Below are 26,610 nucleotides of genomic sequence, written 5' to 3'. Positions count from 1 at the left end.
CTTCCTGTAGACAGCAAGTCCATCCCTAACGGAGGAAAACAAAGAGGAAGGAAGAATTTTACTAAGTGTTCTAAATAACGCGTTCTGAAGAGCAATCTCCACTTGCCGGTTCGTCCGCAACACCCAAGAGCTCCGTCATATAGGTGGGCTAGAATAACGTCTTGTGCTTTATGTCGCGTGTGTGCTGGGATACTGTTGCGTCGATCGTTGTGTAGAAGGGGAAACACGCTGTGGGGGCAAAATAGAAGTGTTTTAACCCCGAACACCTATGGCACGGATGATACCATTGACGCTCAACGTTTTTGCATGAAAGAGAAATCAGTTCAAAGCGCTGAGCTTGGGAAGCGAACTCAACCTACGTTAAACTATATCACAATACCAAGTGCTTTCATGTATTGGAAAAATGAGGTCTTGGCCCCTCTACCAGAGGGAGATCCGTTTTTATCCGAAGGAATTCCCGCAAAACAGGTAATGTGACGAAAACTATGTGTAAATATATATGCGTAATAAAAAGTATTAGAATATGCACGATTGCTTTCTGGTAAACCACACATTGTTCGTTGATATTGTATAGACTACACTGGGATCTTACTGCTAATCTTCTGTCATCATGTTGCTTTCTTAACTGAAACGGTTTTTTGTGTCTTAAAGTGGAGTCAGGAATCACTGGTTGTGTACAAAGATCAGCTGCGCAAGGAATGGGCACGCGCGTCTATTATGAACAGTGTGATTTGCAGTCCACCCTCTTCAACATGCCAATTCGCCAGAGAAGAATTCGATTTTAATTACTGCCATTACAAATCAAATTTGCAATTATTTGGGTGGCCCGTTGCCTTTTCTGATTGACAGTTGAAATTGACACTTCGGAGTCCCTCTTATCGTGAGCATTTCAAGCTATTTGTAATTGCAGGTCGTTTTTTTCTTCGTTTCTCTGGATTGCGAGGAAAATACGATTACTTTAAGAGGCATGGGTTAAGTGAAATAGCTTCATTAAAACTGGGGCTTTTGTTGCAGGGCCCAAAATAGCCTACAACAGTTGAAATCTGGATTATTGTCTGGACGCTTTATATAGCTGCAGGGCTGCAATGGCTGGAGATTTAAGGAATTTTAGCCGCGAGTTGACGTCGATTTCTTGCTGTTAAACCTGGTCTTGTAGGTAATTTCTCCAGGAATGCAGCAGAGTGCACCGGGTGCCTCGCGCTGTGTGGAAGCCGAACACGTCATGGTAAGAAGTTATTCCTTATTTTCAATTTCTGCAATGCTGTTATTATTATGGCATCTGAAGCTAAGTGTTTTATTGCCATGCGTAAATTGTCATGTTATTGCTAATTGTCCAATTGCCTGTAAAGTATTATCTAAACCATAAAGCATGTGACCTATGTCCGTTTTTGGTGACCCTGATAGCAAGCCTCAAGATGCTAGGCATGTCTCGGGTCATGAAGGCAGCCTGTAGGCTGGAATATTTTAAGTATGATGGCCCAGATGTGTTTACAACCTATCCATGTCCTTATTATTGTCTTGTTTATCGTGCAGTCTCACTCTGACGGGGAATCCCACCGATCGAACATGGAGAATGGGGAATCCCACCGATCGAACACGCGCTCCTCCCCGAGTCCCCCCTCTACTCCATCTATCTGCTCGCCTACCTCCACCGCCTCCTCGGTGCTGTCCACCCGGAAGAACGTGTGCGCGAGCTGCGGTTTGGAGATCCTGGACAGATACCTTCTCAAGGTGAGAGCGCGCATGTTTTTGCCTACGCAAAAGTGTGTGCAAATGTAAACATCTAAAAACCCGTTTAGCGTTGTTTTTTTCTTCACAACTTTCAAATATGTTTGATGTATTTGGCACAAGCGATAGTCTACATCCATGTTGGCTACATTATCTTCCGTAGGAAATGTTTAAATATGAATATATATTTTTTTAAAGCATACTCCAAAATATGAAACGCAAATATAATTTGGGGTTTCTGAATAACCAGTTTGGACATAGGACAGGACAGTAGCCATAGATCTATTGGCCAGTATCATAAATCGTTGTTTTTTTCTGTCTTTTAATTTCACATCAAGACCTCCCAGCCTTGCGTGTGCTCTCGCGTGCTTCCAAGTAAAAACAACTGCTCGGGTGTGTTTTGCAGAGATGCAGAAAGTGTGTTACTAAACTACGAAGATCATTTTGTCAGCTATCTGTCTCAATTTGTCTATATATGGAAACGAGGCATGTGGAAATTATCATATCAGGAATCGACGGGATGAAATGCATCAACCTTAATAATCTTGAAATAGGTTATTTTCTAGGCTATTTATCTTTCAATTATATGAACATGTCTGCTTGCTTCTCTAAAAAAAAAAATACTCAGAAAACCTAGAGCAAAATGATATTTGATGCATGTGATTTTTTTGTCGTAATATTAGCCTATAGCTGATCATAAAGGTAAACAGACCAAATGGTCCACTCTCCACCAAAACTCGCTGTAATTTGTTTGTCTGTTAAATAATCTATTCTAGACCGAGTGCTGCAAGGACATACTCCTTTATTTTGAACATTGCCCATTTTCTTACACGGAGAACGAAGTATAGAATCATTTTTGAATAACATAATGCTAATATTTAACTGATATTTAACTTAACTTAGTTCGGTGACAAACATCGGGGAAAAACACAATTATAATATATTGTATTGTTTATAACATCTGAATTATCCTTCAACAGAATATACGGTTTAGGAATTATTTTAACTTTAACGTCAATAGTGAAATCAAACAATAGTCAACAATTTCGCATAGTCTGCATGTAGCCTGTGTGTGCACAATCTAGCTGAAGTCAAATGGCCAGTTGAACTATGACATGTGTAATCAAATATCGAATTAAATGTTACCGGACAGAGGGACACATCAGAAATGTCATGCTATTTTTGTAGCACCACCAAAATACCAAATAAGATATGGATGTTTTTTTATGGGAACAAAATTCATTCATTGCAATGGGGAGAATAGCCTAAATGAATATATGTTATTTTACTGTTGTTTATTGTGTTATTATTGGCTACAATTGGATTCATTAATTTGAATGCAAATCCATGGCATAATATTTGAGAAATATTATGAAACGGATAGTTTGGATACCGGATAGATACCAACAGAATATTAATGTGTTACTATTACTATTGTTATAATTATTTCAGCGGGTTTTTTTTACCACTGTTTTGTTTTGCAGGTGAATAACTTGATCTGGCACGTGAGGTGTCTGGAGTGTTCTGTCTGCCGGACGTCGTTGCGTCAACACAACAGCTGTTACATCAAAAACAAAGAGATCTTCTGTAAAATGGATTATTTCAGGTAGGGTAAGTTTTTTACTTTGTTTTCCAAATATTATTGAGGTTTGCGGCTGCCTGCCAAATGAAAACCTGACTCCTTTGCGTGTTGCCATGCAATAGTGAGATGCGGGTTGTCTCGTTTAATGGGTCAATGTTTTAAAAGGTGTACAAAGCTTGAGCACAATAGGGGTTGGAGTTAACTGTGGTTAAGTTTTACGAATACCATCGTTGAGGCTACACCGTTGGCCTAAATATTGAGGTGTTACAAAATAACTTTGATTCTGATTATATAGGATTTAAATATGCAGGGTGCAGTGAGATGTGTTTTGAAGGAATTATACATTGCTGGGATATAGAGGCCTACATGCATTCTCAAGATGAAAATTTGATCAATGCAGACTACTTCTTTGCCATATAGTTTTGAATTTAAAATGTATTAAATCATACAATTTATAAAACAACAACAACAAAACAATTGCAAAATGCCTAATATTATTTTTAAGTAATAGACCTATCAACAACAACACCGATGCCTCATCAGTAATAATGATGGTAAGACACTATTATTAAACCACGACTTAATTTGTATAGGTTTACACGTTTTAAATCAAGTGATTGTACGCCAATATATTATTTTTTTAAAATTTTTGATAGGAACATTTATTTAACTAGGCAAGTCAGTTAAGAACAATTTGTTATTGTTTTGAATGTATAGCCCATGGATCGTCAGCTCAGCTCGTCTTTTGATTTAAAAATGAAAGTGAGATCAACTGATTCATCTGATTGTAATATGGGATATTATTTGTTATTCGATTGTTATATAACCTCTTGTTAGTGTCTTTGGGCCAATAAAGGCCAGTAAATAGATTAACATAATAACTCATAACATGTATGAGTTATGACCAAATAGAAATCCAGACAAATCAATGATTTTGAGAGATTGTCTAATTGTAACAAAAGACAATAAAATATTCACAGAAAATTAGAATGATTCTAACTGCTGCTACCTGGAAGACTACCATTTATTTGTCTATTTCTTATGGCATTGGTTCCCAACCATGGGTACGAGGACCCCTGGGGGTACTTGGTCTATCCACAGGCGGTACTTAGGCCTACTGGTAAAATGCACATGAGGGGGGTACTTCAGGGGTACAATGGGCAGAGCAAAATTCAGTTGGTGGTACAGTAACTGAAAAAGATGAGGAACCACTGTCTTATAGCATGCTGCCATACACCCTTTCTACAGTTTCTACACACAAATCAAATCAAATTTTATTTGTCACATACACATGGTTAGCAGATGTTAATGCGAGTGTAGCGAAATGCTTGTGCTTCTAGTTTCGACAATGCAGTAATAACCAACAAGTAATCTAACTAACAATTCCTAAACTACTGTCTCATACACAGTGTAAGGGGATAAAGAATATGTACATAAGGATATATGAATGAGTGATGGTACAGAGCAGCATAGGCAAGATACAGTAGATGGTATCGAGTACAGTATATACATATGAGATGAGTATATAAACAGTATATACGTATGCATATGAGATGAATAATGTATGGTAAGTAACATTATATAAGGTAGCATTGTTTAAAGTGGCTAGTGATATATTTACATCATTTCCCATCAATTCCCATTATTAAAGTGGCTGGAGTTGAGTCAGTGTCAGTGTGTTGGCAGCAGCCACTCAATGTTAGTGGTGGCTGTTTAACAGTCTGATGGCCTTGAGATAGAAGCTGTTTTTCAGTCTCTCGGTCCCAGCTTTGATGCACCTGTACTGACCTCGCCTTCTGTATGATAGCGGGGTGAACAGGCAGTGGCTCGGGTGGTTGATGTCCTTGATGATCTTTATGGCCTTCCTGTAACATCGGGTGGTGTAGGTGTCCTGGAGGGCAGGTAGTTTGCCCCCGGTGATGCGTTGTGCAGACCTCACTACCCTATGGAGAGCCTTACGGTTGAGGGCGGAGCAGTTGCCGTACCAGGCGGTGATACAGCCCGCCAGGATGCTCTCAATTGTGCATCTGTAGAAGTTTGTGAGTGCTTTTGGTGACAAGCCGAATTTCTTCAGCCTCCTGAGGTTGAAGAGGCGCTGCTGCGCCTTCTTCACGATGCTGTCTGTGTGAGTGGACCAATTCAGTTTGTCTGTGATGTGTATGCCGAGGAACTTAAAACTTGCTACTTTCTCCACTACTGTTCCATCGATGTGGATAGGGGGGTGTTCCCTCTGCTGTTTCCTGAAGTCCACAATCATCTCCTTAGTTTTGTTGACGTTGAGTGTGAGGTTATTTTCCTGACGCCACACTCCGAGGGCCCTCACCATTCATCAATGCTTTCAATGCTATTTGTTCAGTTTCATATTTTACCACATTAATTGACACACATACAATATGTAAAAACATAATTGTTTTCATTGCTTTAAATGCTGTTATATTTTCGATGATATGCTACATTTTACCAGCTTCATTCATATAACATATTTTACACAATATTTACAAAGGTCTGTACATGCATACATACATGCATACATGCATACATACATACATGCATACATACATACATGCATGCATACATACATACATACATACATACATACATACATACATACATACATACATACATACATACATACATACATACATGCACTGCAGCGTGAGAATAACACTCTTTGGCTAAAGCTAAGAAGTCAAGTCTCATGTTGTATGTATGATTACAGAGTACTCAACACAGGGCATGAATGGAAGCTGTCAAGGTTTACTTTCAGTGTTAGGCTAATAATGTGAAGTGACGCTTCACAAGATGTTTCATCATCACCCTTCACAGAGTCTGGCTGTAGCACAGTGTAACTATTGAGAACTGAACACCAACCAGACCTGTGTTGTGCCACAGCATGCAGGCATGTAGAGCAGCTATCAAATCAACATCGAGCCTTAAACTACAGAACTAACATAAGTCAATGTCACCCGAGAATGTGTTACTGGAATTTCTAAACAGATTAACATCATGAAGAATAAATCCAGGGATTGTAAACATGAGCATACAGCGGTTTCAGGAAGTATTCTGACCCCTTGTCTTTTTCCACATTTTGTTACATTACAGTCTTATTCTAAAATGGATGAAACAAAACATTTTCCTCATCAATCTACACACAATACCCCATAATGACAAAGCAAAAACAGGCTTTTAGACATTTTAGAAAATGTATTAAAAATAAAAAACAGATACCTTATTTACATAAGTATTCAGACCCTTTGCTATGACAATCAAAATTGAGCTCCGGTGCATCCTGTTTCCATTGATCATCCTTGAGATTTTCTACAACTTGATTGGAGTCCACCTGTTGTAAATTCAATTAATTGGACACGATTTGGAAAGGCACATACCTGTCTATATAAGGTCCCACAGTTGACAGTGCATGTAAGAGCAAAAACTAAGCTATGAGGTTGAAGGAATTGTCCGTAGAGCTCTGAGACAGGATTGTGTCGAGGCACAGATCTGCTGAAGGGTACCAGAAAATGTCTGCAGCATTAAAGGTCCCCAAGAATACACAGTGGCCTCTATCATTCTTCAATGGAAGACGTTTGAAACCACCAAGACTCTTCCTAGAGCTGGCCACCCGGGCAAACTGAGCAATCGGGGGAGAAGGGCCTTGGTCAGGGAGGTGACCAACAACCCAATTGTCACTCTGACAGAGCTCCAGAGTTCCACTGTAGAGATGGGAGAACCTTCCAGAAGGAGAACCATCTCTGCAGCACTCCACCAATCAGACCTTTTATGGTAGAGTGGCCAGACAGAAGCCACTCCTCAGTAAAAGGCACATCGATGGGGCTGTAGTGGCTCAGATGAGAGCTTCAAGTTCCTTGGTGTCCACATCACCAACAAACTAACATGGTCCAAGCACACCACGACAGTCGTGAAGAGGGCACAACAAAACCTATTCCCCCTCAGGAGACTGAAAAGATTTGGCATGGGTCCTTAGATCCTCAAAAGGTTCTACAGCTGCACCATCGAGAGCATCACTGCCTGGTTGCATCACTGCCTGGTTGCATCACTGCCTGGTATGGCAACTGCTCAGCCTCTGACCGCAAGGCACTACAAAGGGTTGTGCGAACGGCCCAGTACATCACTGGGGCCAAGCTTCCTGCCATCCAGGAAGGCCCTAAAAATTGTCAAAGACTCCAGCCACTCCAGACTGTTCTCTCTGCTACCGCACGGCAAGCAGTACCGGAGTGCCAAGTCTAGGTCCAAGAGTCTTCTAAACAGCTTCTACCACCAAGCCATAAGACTCCTGAACAGCTAATCAAATGGTTACCCAGACTATTTGCATTGCCCCCCCCCCCCCCTCCCCTTTTACACCGCTGTGACTTTGTTGTTGCCATCCACATATAGTTGCCTTTGTTATTATGGGGTGTTGTGTGTAGATTGATGAAAAAAACGAACAATTTAATCAATTTTAGAAAAAGGCTGTAACATAACATAATATGGAAAAAGTCAAGAGGTCTGAATACTTTCCGAATGCACTGTTTTTATTTTCAATATGATAGATGTGTAATATGTTTACAAAATACTACTAATATTAATATTGAGTATGTATTTGAATGCATCTCTCATAATGCAGGATCAATGTGAAACACGACCTGACTATAGCTTCTTATTTGATAGAGATAATGTTATTTGGACATATGCTACGGGTTGTTTTTAACCACGCCAGACTCGGTGCAAAACCACACCCATGAGAAACCTAGCAACGTTCAGATTATCACACAGAGTTTATAATTGCTTTACAGCTGAGCACGGCCCTATATATAAAAACATTTGATAATTGCATGATAACATTGCCTGTAGTCTAATAATTAATCAACAATATGTTGAAATATGCATATTTACATATTTTTTCCAATAAATGACAAGTTTTCCAGATACATTTTTTTGTTTATTGCTGCTACCTTTATCTGGTAAAGTTGTATATTTTAAGAAAAACAACCATCTGTTGTAGGAAAAAGGAGTCCACCACTGAATACAATACTACTCACAGAACGTCCAGCATTTCTCCTTCATAATTAGTGGCCAATCACGTGACAGCTGGCTTCGTTTTATGGTGTTCAAAAAGATATTCAAAAACTTTAACAAAAAAGCAGTTGAAGAGAACTGTAGGCAAGTTTGTAAAATGATATTATTGTAAGAGATACGACCATCTGCTGTAGGAAAGAGGAGTCCAACACCAAACACAATGGAACCCACAGAACTCTCCATTTTCCTTCATAAGTCCCCTTATTAACTCTGTAAACGGCTCCTTTCTAGTTGTATTTATTTTCCTCCGGAATAATTCCACATCATACAGATACATTTTTCCTGGAGACTGATGCAAGATATGTGTCCCAAATTGCGTACACTTACTTATATAGTGCACTACTTTAGACCAGAGCACTATTCCTTATATAGTACACTACTTTAGACCAGAGCACTATTCCTTATATAGTACACTACTTTAGACCAGAGCACTGTTTCCTATATAGTGCACTACGTTAGACCAGAGCACTATTCCCTATATAGTGCACTACTTTAGACCAGAGCACTATTCCCTATATATAGTGCACTACTTTAGACCAGAGCCTATAGTGCTCTGGTCAAAAGTAGTGCACTATATTGGGAATAGGGCTCTGGCCAAAAGTAGTGCACTGTATAAGGAATAGGGCTCTTGTCGAAAGTAGTGCACTATATAGGGAATAGGTTTCCATTTGAGAGACAGCCACAGAGTATGGTGGCATGTTGGTAATATAACTAGAGGCAGAATGTGATTGGCTGGCTAATGTATTATTGTGGACATGGTGAAAGGGCTTTAATGGTTCCAAGCCTGAGAGGGAGCCTGGCACTAATGTTGAGGCTAGGGATCAGTTTAGCCACAGTCAGTGGACACATTGGCATATCAGTGTGTGTGTGAACAGTTTGGCCCAACAGGCAGAGCCATATCCAGGGGCACATTGGCATATCAGTGTGTGTGTGAACAGTTTGGCCCAACAGGCAGAGCCATATCCAGGGGCACATTGGCATCTGCCTGCTCTGTACCCACACCTCAGATGATGGCAAAGGACCCTGCAGAAAGAGGTGTGTTTGTATGCGTGTGTGTGTGTCATGGAGAGGTGAAGGGAGTAGGCCTTGTTGGGGGTGTGTGTGTCCTGGGGTGGTGAGGTTTATGCTGTAAGGGTTCAGCAGCTCAGAGCGGTGAGTTGGGTCTGCCTGGTGTTTTGCTAATGGTAACCTTATACAGAGCCACTGGTCTGAGGTTTATAATCACCCGCAATTAAAGCCCCCAGCCGAGCCCGGGTCAATGTGTTTCTGAACGTGATTCCTGTCACACTCCACACACATGCATGCTTGCACATATACTGACACACACACACACGCACACACACACTCCACAGACACTGACCCACACACCACACACATGTGCGCGCACGCAAATACAGACACACACACGCACTCACTATGTGTCTCTGGGCCTCCTGTTCAAACAGGCGCTAAGGGAAAAATGTATGTGGTTCTGATCCGTGTGTGTGTGTGTGTGTGTGTGTGTGTGTGTGTGTGTGTGTGTGTGTGTGTGTGTGTGTATGCGCCATAGGAACCTGCTTATGTAGACTTTTGTTTATTTACTCTAGTCCAGCTGTCAATCATTGAGGTGTCATTTTTTTTACAACGTGGAAATTGTCTGTATTGTGCAACACAATAATAATGTTCTACGTGACCCATGACATCATAACGCCCCATTCCCCATGACATCATAAGGCCCCGTTCCTCATGACATCATAAGGCCCCAATCCCCATGACATCATAAGGCCCCATTGCCCATTTAGCCTCAAACATCTTCTATTCCCTATAGTGGGAGGATTATAAGAAATATGAAATTCAGGATTTTAATATTGCGAAATGCGCCATGGTTCAAAGCCGTACAATACCAGTGAGGTGTGTCATTGTTGTGGTTGTAATCTCGGCATCCAGAACCAAATCAGCTTTCACAAGACACTATTGTGGTTGGGACCAAAAGCATCCCCGAATGTGGGGTTGGTTTGTGTATGAGGATCGTAGTCATTGATTGGTCAGGTGAATCCACAGTGGGTTGATTGAATCCCCTCAACCTTACTGGTTTGAACCAGAAACCAACCAACCTGCTATAGAAAAGATTGATGACTGGTGTGAGTTCTGAGAGGACCAGAGCAAACCAGAGCCGAGGGCCTCCTCCTTACGTTCTGGCCCTGGACAGAAAAACAAGGAGATATTTATCGTTTGTGTCAGTCTCTCATCTGGCTCTGGACTGACAGCTGCTGTAATGGGGTGTAATAGCAGGAAATCAGTGTGGGTTTACTCTGCCTGGGGGGGTGGTGGTAGGAGTGAGCAGGGGGCGGAGGGGGTACAGGACAGAGCACACGCTGTAGTACCTAAACCCTCTCTTTTAACCAGGCCCCGAAACAGAAAAACAGCCAGCCAGCCTGCAAGCCGTGAGCAGTTTGTGAGCCGCAGGCCACACAGGAAGTTGCAAAGCACCGCTAATCAGGGGCACCCTGAGATGCTGACATGGTAACCCGAGTGGCCGTCTGCGCTGCCGTGTTGCAGGGGAGGCAACGGCGAGCATGGGGGTTAGAGGCGACAGTGAGTGTGTGAGGGGCAAGCTGCCGCATGTATCCAACCCTCCTCATCAGCCCGCCCCGCTGCCCGCCCTCTTCCTGCCAGGCCCTGATGAGGTCTCCCTAGAAACCGAGAGGAGCAAGCCATGAGTGAAACCAGACCTGGATAGAGGAACGAAAAGACTAGCGATGTCAGATTGTCTGACAGGAGAAGTCAGGGAGGTAAGTGAACACAGTGAGACTTTCAATGTACCGATTCCATGGCAACAATGGTGTGTGAAGTGATACACTGAAACAACACTTTTTCTATTTTAATTATGAAACAAAATTCTTGCCACCAACAGAATGTTATATATATGGGGCATACAACAATTGCAGCTCTGCAGATTTTGCTGCGAAGAGACAGATTCATGAGATCATTTATTCTGGTATTTGATATTCTGGCCTTATCAAAGATCATTACACAGGTGCACCTTGTGTTGAGGACAATAAAATGTGCAGTTTTGTCACACAACACAATTCCACAGATGTCTCAATTTTTGAGGGAGCATGCAATTGGCATGCTGACTGCCGGAATGTCCACCAGAGTTGTTGCCAGAGAATTTAATGTTAATTTCTCTACCAAAAGCCACCTCCAACTTCGTTTTAGAGAATTTGGCAGTACGTCCAACCGGCCTCACAACCCCAGACCACGTGGAACCACAGCAGCCCAGGACCTCCACATCCGGCTTCTTCACCTACAGGATCGTCTGTGACCAGCCCCCCGGACAGCTGATGAAACTGTGGATTTACACAACCGCCAGAAACCGTCTCAAGGAAGCTCATCTGTGTGCTCGTCGTCCTCACCATAGACTTGACCTGACTGCAGTTCAGCGTTGTAATCGACTTCAGTGGGCAAATGCTCACCTTCGATGGCCACTGGCACACTGGAGAAGTTTGCTCTTCACGGATTCAACCCGGTTTCAATTGTACCAGGCAGATGGCAGACAGCGTGTATGGCATTGTGTGGGTGAGCGGTTTGCTGAGGTCAACGTTGTGAACAGAGTGCCCAATGGTGGCAGTGGGGTTAAGATATCGTGACGAGAACCTGAGGCCCATTGTAAGTGCCATCCATCCTCTGCCATCACCTCATGTTTCGGCATGATAATGTGCAAAAGGGTTGCTTCCGTCCCAACCTGGGCTCGAACCAAGGACCCTCTGAACACATCAACAACTGCCTCCCACTAAGCATTGTTACCTATCGCTCCACAAAAGCCACAGCCCTTGCCGAGCAAGGGATACAACTACTTTAAGGTCTCAGAGCGAGTGATGTCACCGATTGAAATGTTATTAACAAACTAGCTAGCCATCTCCCACCGGTTACAAATGCACGGCCCCATGTTGCACAGATCTGTACATAATTACTGCCTGAAAATGTTCAGGTTCTTCCATTGCCTGCATACTCACTAGACATGTCACCCATTCAGCATGTTTGGGATCCTCTGGCTCGACGTGTACTAGTTGTCCAGTTCCCACCAATTTCCAGCAACTTCGCACAGCCATTGAAGAGGAGTGGGACAACATTCCACAGGCCAAAATCAACAGCCTGATCAACTCTGTCCAAAGGAGATGTGTTGCGATGCATGAGGTAAATGGTGGTCACACCAGATACTGACTGGTTTCCTGATCCACGTCCCTACCTTTTTTTAAAGGTATCTGTGACCAACAGATGCATATCTGTATTCCCAGTCATGTGAAATCCATAGATTAGGACCTAATGAATTTATTTCAATAGACTGATTTCCTTAAATGAACTGTAACTTAGTAAAATCTTTGAAATTGTTGCATGTTGCATTTATATTTTTGTTCAGGTTAACAGGAGGGCTGAGAGGAGGGCTGAGAGGAGGGTTAACAGGAGGGCTGGGAGGAGGGCTGAGAGGAGGGCTGAGAGGAGGGCTGAGAGGAGAGCTGAGAGGAGAGCTGAGAGGAGGCCTGAGAGGAGAGCTGAGAGGAGGGCTGAGAGGAGGCCTGAGAGGAGGGTTAACAGGAGGGCTGGGGGTGCTGAGAGGAGGGCTGAGAGGAGGGCTGAGAGGAGGGCTGAGAGGAGGGCTGAGAGGAGGGCTGAGAGGAGGGCTGAGAGAATGGCTGAGAGGAGAGCTGAGAGGAGGGCTGAGAGGAGGGCTGAGAGGAGGGCTGAGAGGAGGGCTGAGAGGAGGGCTGAGAGAATGGCTGAGAGAATGGCTGAGAGAATAGCTGAGAGGAGGGCTGAGAGGAGGGCTGAGAGGAGGGCTGAGAGAATGGCTGAGAGGAGAGCTGAGAGGAGGGCTGCGAGGAGGGCTGAGAGGTGGGCTGAGAGGAGGGCTGAGAGGAGGGCTGAGAGGAGGGCTGAGAGGAGGGCTGAGAGGAGGGCTGAGAGGAGGGCTGGGGGGTGCTGAGAGGAGGCCTGAGAGAAGGGTTAACAGGAGGGCTGAGAGAATGGCTGAGAGAATGGCTGAGAGGAGAGCTGAGAGGAGGGCTTTGAGGAGGGCTGAGAGGAGAGCTGAGAGGAGGGCTGAGAGGAGGGCTGAGAGGAGGGCTGAGAGGAGAGCTGAGAGGAGGGCTGAGAGGAGGGCTGAGAGGAGGGCTGAGAGGAGAGCTGAGAGAATGGCTGAGAGGAGAGCTGAGAGGAGGGCTGAGAGGAGGGCTGAGAGGAGGGCTGAGAGGAGGGCTGAGAGGAGGGCTGAGAGGAGGGCTGAGAGGAGGGGCTGAGAGGAGGGGCTGAGAGGAGGGGCTGAGAGGTGGGCTGGGGAAAGACTTTCTGAAGAAGATTTTCCTCCTGAAGGTAATACGGACTGGAGGATTGACATACACTACTGTTCAAAAGTTTGGGGTCACTTAGACATGTCCTTGTTTTTGAAAGAAAAGCACATTTTTTGTCCGTTTTCAGCACAGCTGAAAACTGTTGTACTGATTAAAGAAGCAATAAAACTGGCCTTCTTTATTAGACTTGTTGAGTATCTGGAGCTCAGCATTCGTGGGTTCTAATACAGGCTCAAAATGGCCAGAAACAAATAACTTTCTTCTGAAACTCTGAGTACATTGCGTCCCAAATGGCCCCCTGGTCTAAAGTCGTGTACTATATAGGGAACAGGGTGCCATAGGGCTCTGGTCTAAAGTCGTGTACTATATAGGGAATTGGGTGCCATATGGCTCTGGTCTAAAGTAGTGTACCATATAGGGAATAGGGTGCCATAGGGCTCTGGTCTAAAGTAGTGTACCATATAGGGAATAGGGTGCCAGTTGGACTTCAACCTATCCCAGTTACAGGATGATACCATGGAGCTGAATTAGTTGTAATGAGCGTGGCTTCCAAGCTCTACTGGCTCCAGTGCAGAGAGAGATGTCGTCTGGGCTTTGTCCACTAAGAAATGACGTGGTGAGGTCAAGAGAGGGTCTGAGACTGACTCTACAGACCTGCCTGGCTGGCTCTCTGGCTGGCAAGATGTCTCGGCCTTTCCCCTGGGAAAGAATGGTGTTCAACTCCGACACACCTAAATGAATAAGCTATAGTAACAAGCACACACACACACACACACACACACACACACACACACACACACACACACACACACACACACACACACACACACACACACACACACACACACACACACACACACACACACACACACACACACACACACACCCTTCCTTCCTTCCCTGGCCTGATCACTTAAAATGCTTGGTACTCTGTAGCTCATGCATCTCCAGTTTACAGATATTGCTGCTAATGGACGCAACTAAAGTCGATACAACTCATTATGCACAAATACACACATCATGCTTTCAAAAGCCTCTGTGAAACCGTTCCAAAGTGTATTGTGTACTTTAAACTGACTATCTACTGCCCTCTTTGATGACAATACAGTGTTAGAGGACAGCGAAACAAAGCAGTAATCTAAGATGACAGCGTGTCTGTCTCAGACTCTATGACACAACACAGATGAGTGTGTGTGTGTGCGTGTGCGTCGTGTGTGTGTGTGTGTGTGTGTGCATATCATCGTCTTTCTTCTTCTACACTAGCTTTGTATTTAACTATGCCTTTGTACCAAAAACCTGGTATTTATACAGTGTTTACACTACCATTCCAAAATTTGGGGTCACTTAGAAATGTCCTTGTTTTTGAAAGAAAAGCAATTTTTTTTGTCTATTAAAATAACATTAAATTGATCAGAAATACAGTGTAGACATTGTTAATGTGGTAAATGACTATTGTAGCTGGAAACAGTGGATTTTTAATGGAATATCTAGATAGGCGTACAGAGGCCCATTATCAGCAACCATCACTCCTGTGTTCCAATGGCACGTTGTGTTAGCAAATCCAAGTTTATCATTTTAAAGGGATAATTGATCATTAGAAAACCCATTTAGAAAGGGGTTTTCTAATGATCAATTTGTCTTTTAAAACGATAAAAATCTGCAGTTTCCAGCTACAATAGTAATTTAAAGCATTAACAATGTCTACACTGTATTTCTGTTCAATTTGATGTTATTTTAATGGACCAAAAATTTGCTTTTCTTTCAAAAAACAAGGACATTTCTAAGTGACCCCAAACTTTTGAACGGTAGTGTATATATCATTAGTCTGTTTGTATTTTTTAAATATAGGCCTATTGTAAATATGTATTTATTGCAAAAAGAAATAACTTTAAGCTTCATATTCATTTGCCAGGTAATGAACTGTCCATTGTTCAGAACAGCAATCTATAAAACAGAACCATGCTTGAAAAACAAGTAGTTCTGAGCTTATGGCAATATTAACTTTACAGAAATCAGGAATGCAAGCGGGCTCTATTATGAGTGGCTGTGTCGAACACAACCCCTCCTGTTGTTATGTTGGGTATCTATTGACCCCTAAAAATATTTATAAAATATTTTTATTTTTAAATGACATATATTGTTAAGGTTTAAGGAAATACAGGCAGACACCACATTACTACAAGACAAAACAGCTCACTCAATCAAGATGGTATTGTAAGTATAAAAGGAAAGCTGTCGTTCAGTCAGAATGTTGCTTTTAACATTGTACATCCATTTAAATGCATGGATTTTGCTAGTTCAATTCACCTATAAGCATTGTCATATTCTGTATGTAAAGTTGACATATTTAATAACTTCTGAATGCACCTTGACTTTTTTCTGTAGGTTTTTTGTACTTCATAGCAGAGTATTAATGCCACAGCCCTTCTCTCTCTCCTCTCTCTCTCTCTCTCTCGCTTCATCTCACTCTCTTCTCCTCTCACTCTCCTCTCTCTCTCTCACTCCCTCTCTCGCTCCCTCTCACGATCTCTCTCTCTCTGCTCTCGCTCTCTCTCTCTCTCCTCTCGCTCTCGCTCTCGCCTCTCGCTCTCTCTCCTCTTGCTCCCTCTCTCTCTCTCTCGCTCTCTCTCGCTCTCTCTCCTCTCTCTCCTCTCGCTCTCTCTCGCTCCCTCGCTCCCTCTCGCTCTCTCTCTCCCTCTCTCATTCTCCCTCTCTCTCTCTCTCTCTCTCTCCCTCTCTCTCGCCTCCCTCTCTCTCTCTCTCTCTCTCTCTCCCTCTCTCGCTCCCTCTCTCTCGCTCCCTCTCTCTCCTCTCTCCTCTCCTCGCTCGCTCCCTCTCTCTCTCCTCTCTTCTCTCTCTCTCTCCTCTTTTCTCTCTCTCCTTGCTCCCTCTCTCTCTCCTCTCCTCGCTCCCTCTCTCTCTCCTCTCTCTCTCTCGCTCCCTCTCTCTCCTCTCTCCCTCTCTCTCCTCTCTTCTCTCTCTCTCTCTCTCTCTCCTCCTTTCCTCGCTCCCTCTCTCTCACTCTCCTCTCTCTCTCTCTCCTCTCGCTCGCTCCCTCTCGCTCTCTCTCCTCTCTCCTCTCGCTCTCTCTCGCTCTCTCTCGCTCCCTCTCGCTCTCTCTCTCCCTCTCTCTCTCTCTCTCTCTCTCTCTCCTCCCTCTCTCTCGCTCCCTCTCTCTCTCTCTCTCCTGCTCCCTCTCTCTCTCTCTCCCTCTCTCGCTCCCTCTCTCTCGCTCCCTCTCTCTCCTCGCTCCCTCTCTCCTCGCTCGCTCCCTCTCTCTCTCTCCTCTCATCTCTCTCCTCGCTCACTCCCTCTCTCTCTCCCTCTCTCTCTCCTCTCTTCTCTCTCTCTCTCCTCTCATCTCTCTCCTCGCTCACTCCCTCTCTCTCTCTCTCTCCCTCTCTCTCTCCTCTCTTCTCTCTCTCTCTCCTTGCTCCCTCTCTCTCTCCTCTCCTCGCTCCCTCTCTCTCTCTCTCCCTCTCTCTCTCTCTCTCGCTCCCTCTCTCCTCTCTCTCTCTCTCTCTCTCTCCTCCTCTCCTCGCTCCCTCTCTCTCACTCTCCTCTCTCTCACTCTCCTCTCTCTCCTCTTGCTCTCTCCCTCTTCTCTCTCTCTCTTCTCTCTCCCTCTCTCTCTCTCCTCTTCTCTCTCCCTCTCTCTCTCTCCTCTTCTCTCTCCCTCTTCTCTCTCTCTCTCCTCTCTCCCTCTCTCTCTCTCCTCTTCTCTCTCTCTCCTCTTCTCTCTCTCCTCTCCTCTCTGTCTCCTCTCTCTCTCTCCTCTCGCTCTCTATCCTCTCGCTCTCCTCTCTCTCTCTTCTCTCTCTTCTCTCGCTTCCTCTCGCTCTCCCTCTCCTCTCCTCTCTCTCTCTCTCTCTCTCTCTCTCTCTCTCCTCTCACTCCCTCCTCTCCCTCCTATCGCTCTCTCACTCCCTCTCTTTCTCTCACAGTAGGTTCGGTACAAAGTGTGACCAGTGTGGACGCCAGATATATTCCAGCGACTGGGTGCGTCGGGCCAAGGGCAATACCTACCACTTGGCATGCTTCGCCTGCTTCTCCTGCAAGAGGCAGCTGTCCACGGGGGAGGAGTTTGGCCTGGTGGAGGAGAAGGTGCTCTGCAGGATCCACTATGACACCATGGTGGAGAACCTCAAACGGGCTGCCGAGAGTGGTGATTGGGCGCTCTATTACCTAGTCGTATATATTTATATATACTTAAATGTTTTGTCTTGCCCACTCACCCTCTGAATAGAACACATACACAATCCATGTCTCAATGTTCTCAAGGCTTAAAAATCCTTCTTTAACCTGTCTCCTCCCCTTCATCTACACTGATTGAAGCGGATTTAACAAGTGCCATCAATAAGGGATCATAGCTTTCACCTGGATTCACCTGGTCAGTCTATGTCATGTTGTTAAAGTGTTGGATACCCAGTGCATTCAGAAGGTATTCAGATCCCTTCCATTTCTCACATGTTGTTAGGTTACAGCCTTATTCTGAAATGGATTGAATGTGTTTCCCCCCCCCTCATCAATCTACACACAATACCCCATAATGGCAAAGCGAAAACAGGTTTTCAGAAATGTTTGCAAATGTTTAAAAAAATTAAAGAAAGATAAATACCTTATTTATATAAGTATTCAGACCTTTGCTATGACAATCAAAATTGAGCTCAGGTGCATCTTGTTTCCATTGATCATCCTTGAGATGTTTCTGCAACTTGATTGGAGTCCACCTGTGGCAAATTCAATTGATTTGACATGATTTGGTAAGACCCTACAGTTGACAGTGCATGTCAGAGCAAAAACCAAGCCATAAAGTCGAAGGAATTGTCCGTAGAGCTCCGAGACAGGATTGTGTCGAGGCACAGATCTTGGGAATTTTTTGGATTTCTGCAGCATTGAGGGTCCCCAAGAACACAGTGGCCTCCATCATTCTTAAATGGAAGAAGTTTGGAACCACCAAGTCTCTTCCTAGAGTTGGCAACCAAGAACCCAATGGTCACTTAGACAGAGCTCCAGAGTTCCTCTGTGGAGATGGGAGAACCTTTCAGAAGGACAACCACCTCCGCAGCACTCCACCAATCAGATCTTTTTGGTAGAATGGCCAGACGGAAGCCACTCCTCAGTAAAAGGCACATGACAGCCCGCTTGGAGTTTCCAAAAGGCACCTAAAGGACTCTCAGGCCACGAGAAACAATAATTCTCTGGTCTGGAGAAACCAAGATTGAACTATTTGGCCTTAATGCCAAGCGTCACATCCAGAGGAAACCTGGCACCATCCCTAAGGTGAAGCATGGAGGTGGCAGCATCATGCTGTGGGAATGTTTTTCAGCGGCAGGGACTGGGAGACTAGTCAGGATCAAGGGAAAGATTAATGGAGCAAAATACAGAGAGATGCTTGATGAAAACCTGCTCCAGAGTGCTCAGGACCTCAGACTAGGGTGAAGGTTCACCTTCCAACAGGACAACGACCCCAAGCACACAACCAAGACAACACAGGAGTGGCTTCAAGACAAGTCTCTGAATGTCCTTGAGTGGCCCAGCCAGAGCACATACTTGAACCCGATCGAACATGTGCAGCAACACTCCCCATCCAACCTGGCAGAGCTTGAGAGGATCTGCAGAGAAGATATATACAAAAGCAGGTGTGTGCCAAGAAGACTCGAGGCTGTAATCGCTGCCAAAGGTGCTTCAACAAAGTACTGAGTAAAGGGTCTGAATACTTATGAATGTCTAAAACCTGTTTTTGCTTTGTCATTATAGGGTGTTGTGTGTAGATTGATAATGGAGAAAAAAACAATGAAACAATTTTAGAATAAGGCTGTAATGTAACAAAATGTGGAAAAAGTCAAGAGGTCTGAATATTTTCTGAATGCACTGTATATATCTGTATAGAGATATATATCACTGCTAAGAACTAGTCTAGATCCTGCTCTCTGACATAGGACAGTAGTTGTCCCTTTCCAAGATAGTTTCTGTATGGTTATATGTATGTAGCTGTACAATCCCTGTCATATTGTTACATGAACAGTTGAAGTCGGAAGTTTACATACACTTAGGTTGGAGTCATTAAAACTCGTTTTTCAACCACTCCACAAATTTCTTGTTAACATCCTATAGGTTTGGCAAGTCGGTTGTGACATCTACTTTGTGCATGACACAAGTCATTTTTCCAACAATTGTTTACAGACAGAATATTTAACTTATAATTCACTGTATCACAATTCCAGTGGGTCAGAAGTTTACATACACTAAGTTGACTGTGCCTTTAAACAGCTTGGAAAATTCCAGAAAATGATGTAATGGCTTTAGAAGCTTCTGATAGGCTAATTGACATAATTTGAGTCAATTGGAGGTGTACCTGTGGATGTATTTCAAGGCCTACCTTCAAACTCAGTGCCTCTTTGCTTGACATCATGGGAAAATCTAAATAAATCAGCCAAGATCTCAGAAAATGTTTTTGTATACATCCACAAGTCTGGTTCATCCTTGGGAGAAATTTCCAAACACCCGAAGGTACCACGTTCATCTATTAAACAATAGCACGCAAGTATAAACTCCATGGGATCACGCAATCGTCATACCACTCAGGCAGGAGACGCGTTCTGTCTCTTAGAGATCAACGTACTTTGGTGCGAAAAGTGCAAATCAATCCCAGAACAACAGCAAAGGACCTTGTGAAGATGCTGGAGGAAACAGGTACAAAAGTATCTGTATCCACAGTAAAACGAGTCCTATATCGACATAATCTGAAAGAACGTTCAGCAAGGAATAAGGCACTGCTCCAAAACCGCCATAAAAAAGCCAGACTACGGTTTGCAACTGCACATGGGGACAAAGATCGTTCTTTTTGGAGAAATGTCCTCTGGTCTGATGAAACAAAAATAGAACTGTTTGGCCATAATGACCATCGTTATGTTTGGAGGAAAAAGGGGGAGGCTTGCAAGCCGAAGAACACAATCCCAACCGTGAAGCACGGGTGTGGCAGCATCATGTTGTGGGGGTGCTTTGCTGCAGGAGTGACTGGTGCACTTCACAAAATAGATGGTATCATGAGGAAAGAAAATTATGTGGATATATTGAAGCATCATCTCAAGACATGAGTCGGGAAGTTGAAGCGTGGTCCCAAATGGACAATGACCCCAAGCATACTTCAAAAGTTGTGACAAAATGGCTTAAGGACAACAAAGTCAAGGTATTGGAGTGGCCATCACAAAGCCCTGACCTCAATCCTATAGAATATTTGTGGGCTGAATTGAAAAAGCGTATGCGAGCAAGGAGGCCTACAAGCCTGACTCAATTAAACCAGCTCAGTCAGGAGGAATGGGCCAAAATTCACCCAACTTATTGTGGGAAGCTTGTGGAAGGCTACCTGAAACGTTTGACCCAAGTTAAACAATTTAAAGGCAATGCTACCAAATTGAGTGTATGTAAACTTCTGACCCACTGGGAATGTGATGAAAGAAATAAAAGCTGAAAGAAATCCTTCTCTCTACTATTATTCTGACATTTCACATTCTTAAAATAAAGTGGTGATCCTAACTGACCTAAGACAGGGAATTTTGACTAGGATTAAATGTCAGGGATTGTGAAAAACCGAGTTTAAATGTATTTGGCTAAGGTGTATGTAAACTTCCGACTTCAACTGTATGTAGTTTTATAACACTCTGTATAACCCTGTTAACACTGGTTTTAAATGTGGCTTTTGCCTCATGTCCCTTTCTGTTGGTCTCTTTCTTTCTATATTTCTCCCTCTCATTCTCCCCCTCTCTGTGCCGTGGTGTCTCAGGTAGTGGCATCACTCTGGAGGGGGCAGTGCCGTCAGAGCAGGACAGCCAACCCAAGCCTGCCAAGAGAGCACGCACCTCCTTCACTGCTGAGCAGCTGCAGGTCAGTCACAGAGAGGCCCCCTCATGTCCCTGTCTCCTCATTTTTCTTTCAGTATTCAGTAAATCAATAGTGAATGATCATGACTTCACAAAGTGATTTCACTGTCTTATTACCTTTCTAATGGTCGTTGTTGGTTACATTATCAGAGGTGGTTTGGTGTCTCATTCATTCCAATGGGCTCGCTGTCGTATATCTCTGCAGTAATATGAAAAATGGAAGCTGATACGGAACAATTAGCTAATGTAGAATGAAAAATAACAGCGACGGAGGTCATACATTTGTAAAACTGTAAAACTATAATTCCCAGGTGATGCAGACTCAGTTTGCGCAGGACAACAACCCTGATGCACAGACCCTGCAGAAACTGGCAGACATGACTGGTCTAAGCAGGAGAGTCATACAGGTGACTGTCTGTTTACTCCGTCTCTAAGCAATGCTAGCGATTGCACTGTAAAGCAACTGTGAGTTGCTTTGGATAACAGCGTATGCTAGGTGGCATAGTTAGTGCATGAATAATGGTCCTAAAACATTGAGAATATAGCTGCAGACACATCACGGCTGGTAACATTGCATTTTCATAGGTTTGGTTTCAAAACTGCAGAGCAAGACACAAAAAGCATACCCCCCAGCACAGCGGACCCCCACAAGGCCACCCCCAGTCCCGGATGCACCCCTCGCTGCCTGACGACCTGCATTACTCCCCCTTTGGAAGTTCTGAGAGGGCGCGCATGGTGGCCCTGCACGGATACATCGACAGTGAGTGTTACATAGGTTAGTCTGTCTACTACATCATCACAAAGCCCTCGTCTTCCGGCTTTCTTTTCAGTCCTTTCATCCTTACGTCTCCTCTGTTAGAAAAGAAAACGGTCATGATGAAGACATAAAGAGAGATACAGAGGAGGGATCTGGACAGACGAATAACCTGTTTGGAACCCTTTTTTCTAAGACTTGAGCTTTTGACCATGTTTCGCTGTGTCAATGGTTCAAGTCCAAGTTTTCTGTTTATTTGCCATTTGTAATGAACACATTGGAAATCTCACTCGAGCGCTAACAATAAAACAAATACTGTGCTTAAGTATGTCCCTCCACTGCTCCTCCATCTTGATATTTTAAGTGTGTCCCTCCACTGCTCCTCCATCTTGATATTTTAAGTGTGTCCCTCTACTGCTCCTCCATCTTGATATTTTAAGTGTGTCCTCCATCTGATATTTTAAGTGTGTCCCTCTACTGCTCCTCCATCTTGATATTTTAAGTGTGTCCCTCTACTGCTCCTCCATCTTGATATTTTAAGTATGTCCCTCTACTGCTCCTCCATCTTGATATTTTAAGTATGTCCCTCTACTGCTCCTCCATCTTGATATTTTAAGTGTGTCCCTCTACTACTCCTCCATCTTGATATTTTAAATGTGTCCCTCTACTGCTCCTCCATCTTGATATTTTACGTGTGTCCCTCTCTTCTTTTCCACCAGGCCACCCATTCTCTGTCCTAGCGACACAAAACCTGAACCCCCATCAAGCAATGTCGCTGTCCCAGCTACCCCTCAGCCGCTAACTAACGGATGCTGCCGCCATCACCCCTGACCTCCCATCAGCAACCTCCGTTTGCCGACTCGACCCCAGAGGTCAAAGATGAAGACTTACGGAGAGGTTCAAGATTCAAGATGCCTGAGAGACCAAGGCAGAGAGAGACCGAGGCAGAGAGAGACCGAGGCAGAGAGAGACCGAGGCAGAGAGAGACCGAGGCAGAGAGAGACCGAGGCAGAGAGCGACCGAGGCAGAGACACAGACAGACGGAGAGAGAGAGAGAGAGAGAGAACTCTTTTTCTATGAACATGATCATGATTATATATTCCACCTATTGTTGTCATGGAGGACATGAGCCCTTCCTTTTCCTAACTGAGACTTATTCACTGTCAAGATACATTCAACTCGACTATGAGCTCTCTGTGCGTGCAGAAATGGTCTGAAAGGTCTCTTCTCTCCATCCTCTGACGGGAGTGATGGGACCAGACTAACAGGAATACACCCTCATGTGTGATCAGATTTACTCACAAGGAGAAAAAAACGGCAAGGGACACTGAGGTAAGAAACCTCCACTTTCACTCTGTGATGATACCATGAAGGAATGCAAAATAACTGACAGTTTTAGGTGTGGAATCTGCTACGAACTAAAAACGAATGCGAATTTTTAAATCACAGTTGTTAGTATTGATGTTGTATGAAATCATCAGGTAATCAGCTGTTCATTAAAGGGAAATGTAAAAAAAATAAAATGAAACTTCATATTCATCTTCTCCAGCACCATCCCAACATCAATATACAGTTGAAGTCTGAAGTTTACAAACTTAGGTTGGAGTCATTAAAACTTGTTTTTCAACCACTCAACAAATGTCTTCTTAACAAACTATATCCAACAATTGTTTAGACAGACTATTTCTGTTATGAATCACTGTTTCACAATTGTAGTGGGTCAGAAGGTTACATACACTAAGTTGACTGGCCGTTAAACAACTTGGAAAATTCCAGAAAATGTCATAGCTTTAGAAGCTTCTGTTAGGCTAATTGACATCATTTGAGTCAATTGGAGGTGTACCTGTGGATGTATTTCAAGGCCTACCTTCAAACTCAGTGCCTCTTTGCTTGACATCATGGGAAAATCAAAAGAAATCAGCCAAGACCTCAGAAAAATAATTGTAGACCTCCACAAGTCTGGTTCATCCTTGGGAGCAATTTCCAAATGCCTGAAGGTACCATGTTCATCTGTACAAACAATAGTACGCAATTATATGTTTGGAGGAAAAATGGGGAGGCTTGCAAGCCGAAGAACACCATCCCAACCGTGAAGCACAGGGGTGGCAGCATCAAGTTGTGGGGGTGCTTTGCTGCAGGAGAGATTGGTGCACTTCACAAAATAGATGGCATCACGAGGCAGGAAAATTATGTGGATATATTGAAGCAACATCTCAAGACATCAGTCAGGAAGTTAAAGCTTGGTCGCAAATGGGTCTTCCAAATGGGCAATGACCCCAGGCATACTTCCAAAGTTGTGACAAAATGGCTTAAGGACAACAAAGTCAAGGTATTGGAGTGGCCATCACAAAGCCCTGACCTCAATCCTATAAACAATTTGTGGGCAGAACTGAAAAAGCGTGTGCGAGCAAGGAGGCCTACAAGCCTGACTTGGTTACACCAGCTCTGTCAGGAGGAATGGGCCAAAATTCACCTTATTCAACTTATTGTGGCAAGCTTGTGGAAGGCTACCTGAAACGCTTGACCCAAGTTAAACAATTTAAAGGCAATGCTACCAAATACTAATTGAGTGTGTGTAAACTTCTGACTCACTGGGAATGTGATGAAAGAAATAAAAACTGAAAGAAATTATTCTCTCTGCTATTATTCTGACATTTCACATTCTTAATATAAAGTGGTGATCCTAACTGACCTAAGACAGGGAATTTTTACTAGGATTAAATGTCATGAATTGTGAAAAACTGAGTTTAAATGTATTTGGCTCAGGTGTATGTAAAACCTCCGACTTCAATTGTATGTGAAAATTGCGCGTTTCTATGTTTTGTAGTAAAAAATGAGGAATGTAGAGGAAGTGTTTCTAATGACATTATCAACCAATTAGTAGACGATTAGTGGGCAATGCCTACTCATAATTGGTTAAAATTACACAATGCACAGTGATGATGTCATTGGTATCACTTATTTTCCTCTATCTGTTTTTTTTACTACAAAACATAGAAATGTGCAATTTTATCATGTGCTGGAGATGATGGAATATACATTTTAAATGTCCCTTTAATACATTGTCATCAGCAGCCTTCTGTAAGGATATGAGCCTCAGATGAGGATATATTGATTGTGTGCCTTATCTTTTACATGATGAGAAAACCGTCATTTGGTTGTTTTGAATTATCAATCATTTTCAGGCAGCTGAGGTAAAACACTCAAATTCACAGAGAGAGAAAAAAAAACACATTTATTAGGATGATTTTTTTATTACACCTTTTTTTTTGGAAAGGTGTAACTTTCAATCTGTACTGGTGAAAATATTGAAATATGATTTATTTGGTGTGATTTGAATTTCCAATGCTCTTGTGCAAAAACACATTACAATCTATTGTTATGGACATTTCAATCATTTGAAGCTCCAAATTGTAGTTGTCTAAAATCATGATTTACTACTGTAACACCCGTGTGAAACTTTTGAAATGGACATAACTATTTAAAATGTTGAACAATCACATGGTGTATGAGAGAGGTAGATCTGCAACGTATAAACAGATACGTCTTCCCCCAGTGGTTAAGGACTAAAAGAACGCTACATGTCACATTACATGTTTAAACAGCTGTTTTGTTAGCAATTTAGTGTTTATGTCTGTGCAGGATCCATGTCCGTCAGCTTTTATCTTCTACAGTGGTCCAGCCTGTGTGCTTCACTTCTATGGGTTGAAATGGAGATGTGGTACAATGACAGTTAGTGGACTGGGGATATGATATGTATATAGACGTCTGTGGCTGGCCAGCCTGCCTGGCAGGGAAGAGGGAGGTTGTGTGAAACTGTAACTTTGTGTCTTGGCTGTGGAGTGGAGTCAGTGGAGGAATAGGATCCTGTGTTTACGAAGGGACTAAGGGAGACAAGACTTCAATGTTCTTGTATTTATTGAGACAATAGTCTGTAAGCACTTTTTTTTCTCAGAAAATGTCAAAATAGTATTGTTTTATTAAAAATGAAACAAAGGTTTATTTGATTGACTGTGTTTTGTGTACTAAATGCAATAAAATTGACTTTAAAATTCGAAATTTGTATTTTTTTTTATTTTTATAATTTTAGTTGGACCACAACAATTTGATGCAAGAAGCACTTTAACCTCCTTAACCCAAACAATCAATAAAGGACACACGCACGCACACGCAGAGGTGCCAATTTAAAAATAGATCTTGAAATATGAAATCCGTGGTCAAGGTTAAGTGATCCTGCTGGATAACCGTGTCTGCACATGTTAC

The 26,610-nt window shown here is 43.3% G+C and overlaps 1 protein-coding gene across 3 annotated transcripts; it reads left to right on the top strand.

Moving 5' to 3' along the window:
- Positions 1-26,398, top strand: LOC135548149 (LIM/homeobox protein Lhx6-like). Of its 3 annotated transcripts, XM_064977459.1 has the most exons (9): positions 1-468; positions 1,157-1,225; positions 1,534-1,731; positions 3,213-3,334; positions 17,655-17,875; positions 21,497-21,597; positions 21,905-22,000; positions 22,179-22,353; positions 23,067-26,398. In XM_064977459.1, the coding sequence occupies exons 1-9, from the start codon at positions 307-309 to the stop codon at positions 23,147-23,149; spliced, it is 1,227 nt and encodes a 408-aa protein (XP_064833531.1). In that variant the 5' UTR covers positions 1-306; the 3' UTR covers positions 23,150-26,398. The 3 variants fall into 3 exon arrangements, with proteins under 3 accessions (XP_064833531.1, XP_064833530.1, XP_064833528.1); XM_064977458.1 differs by lacking the exon at positions 1-468 and having other exon boundaries at positions 1,161-1,225; XM_064977456.1 differs by lacking the exon at positions 1-468 and having other exon boundaries at positions 1,161-1,225; positions 22,179-22,368.
- The last annotated feature ends 212 nt before the right edge of the window (positions 26,399-26,610 follow it).

Source organism: Oncorhynchus masou, chromosome 11 (genome assembly GCF_036934945.1).
Source record: "Oncorhynchus masou masou isolate Uvic2021 chromosome 11, UVic_Omas_1.1, whole genome shotgun sequence".
Classification (NCBI taxonomy): Eukaryota; Metazoa; Chordata; class Actinopteri; order Salmoniformes; family Salmonidae; genus Oncorhynchus; species Oncorhynchus masou.
This window is presented reverse-complemented; position numbering and strand designations above follow the sequence as displayed.

Bases quoted from the DNA above. Each gene is read 5' to 3' on its own strand.
- LOC135548149 (XM_064977459.1), top strand. From the start codon at position 307: ATGAAAGAGAAATCAGTTCAAAGCGCTGAGCTTGGGAAGCGAACTCAA. The intron at 1,226-1,533 runs GTAAGAAGTTAT...TTTATCGTGCAG, and splicing joins TGGAAGCCGAACACGTCATG to TCTCACTCTGACGGGGAATC. The intron at 22,354-23,066 runs GTGAGTGTTACA...CTTTTCCACCAG, and splicing joins CCTGCACGGATACATCGACA to GCCACCCATTCTCTGTCCTA.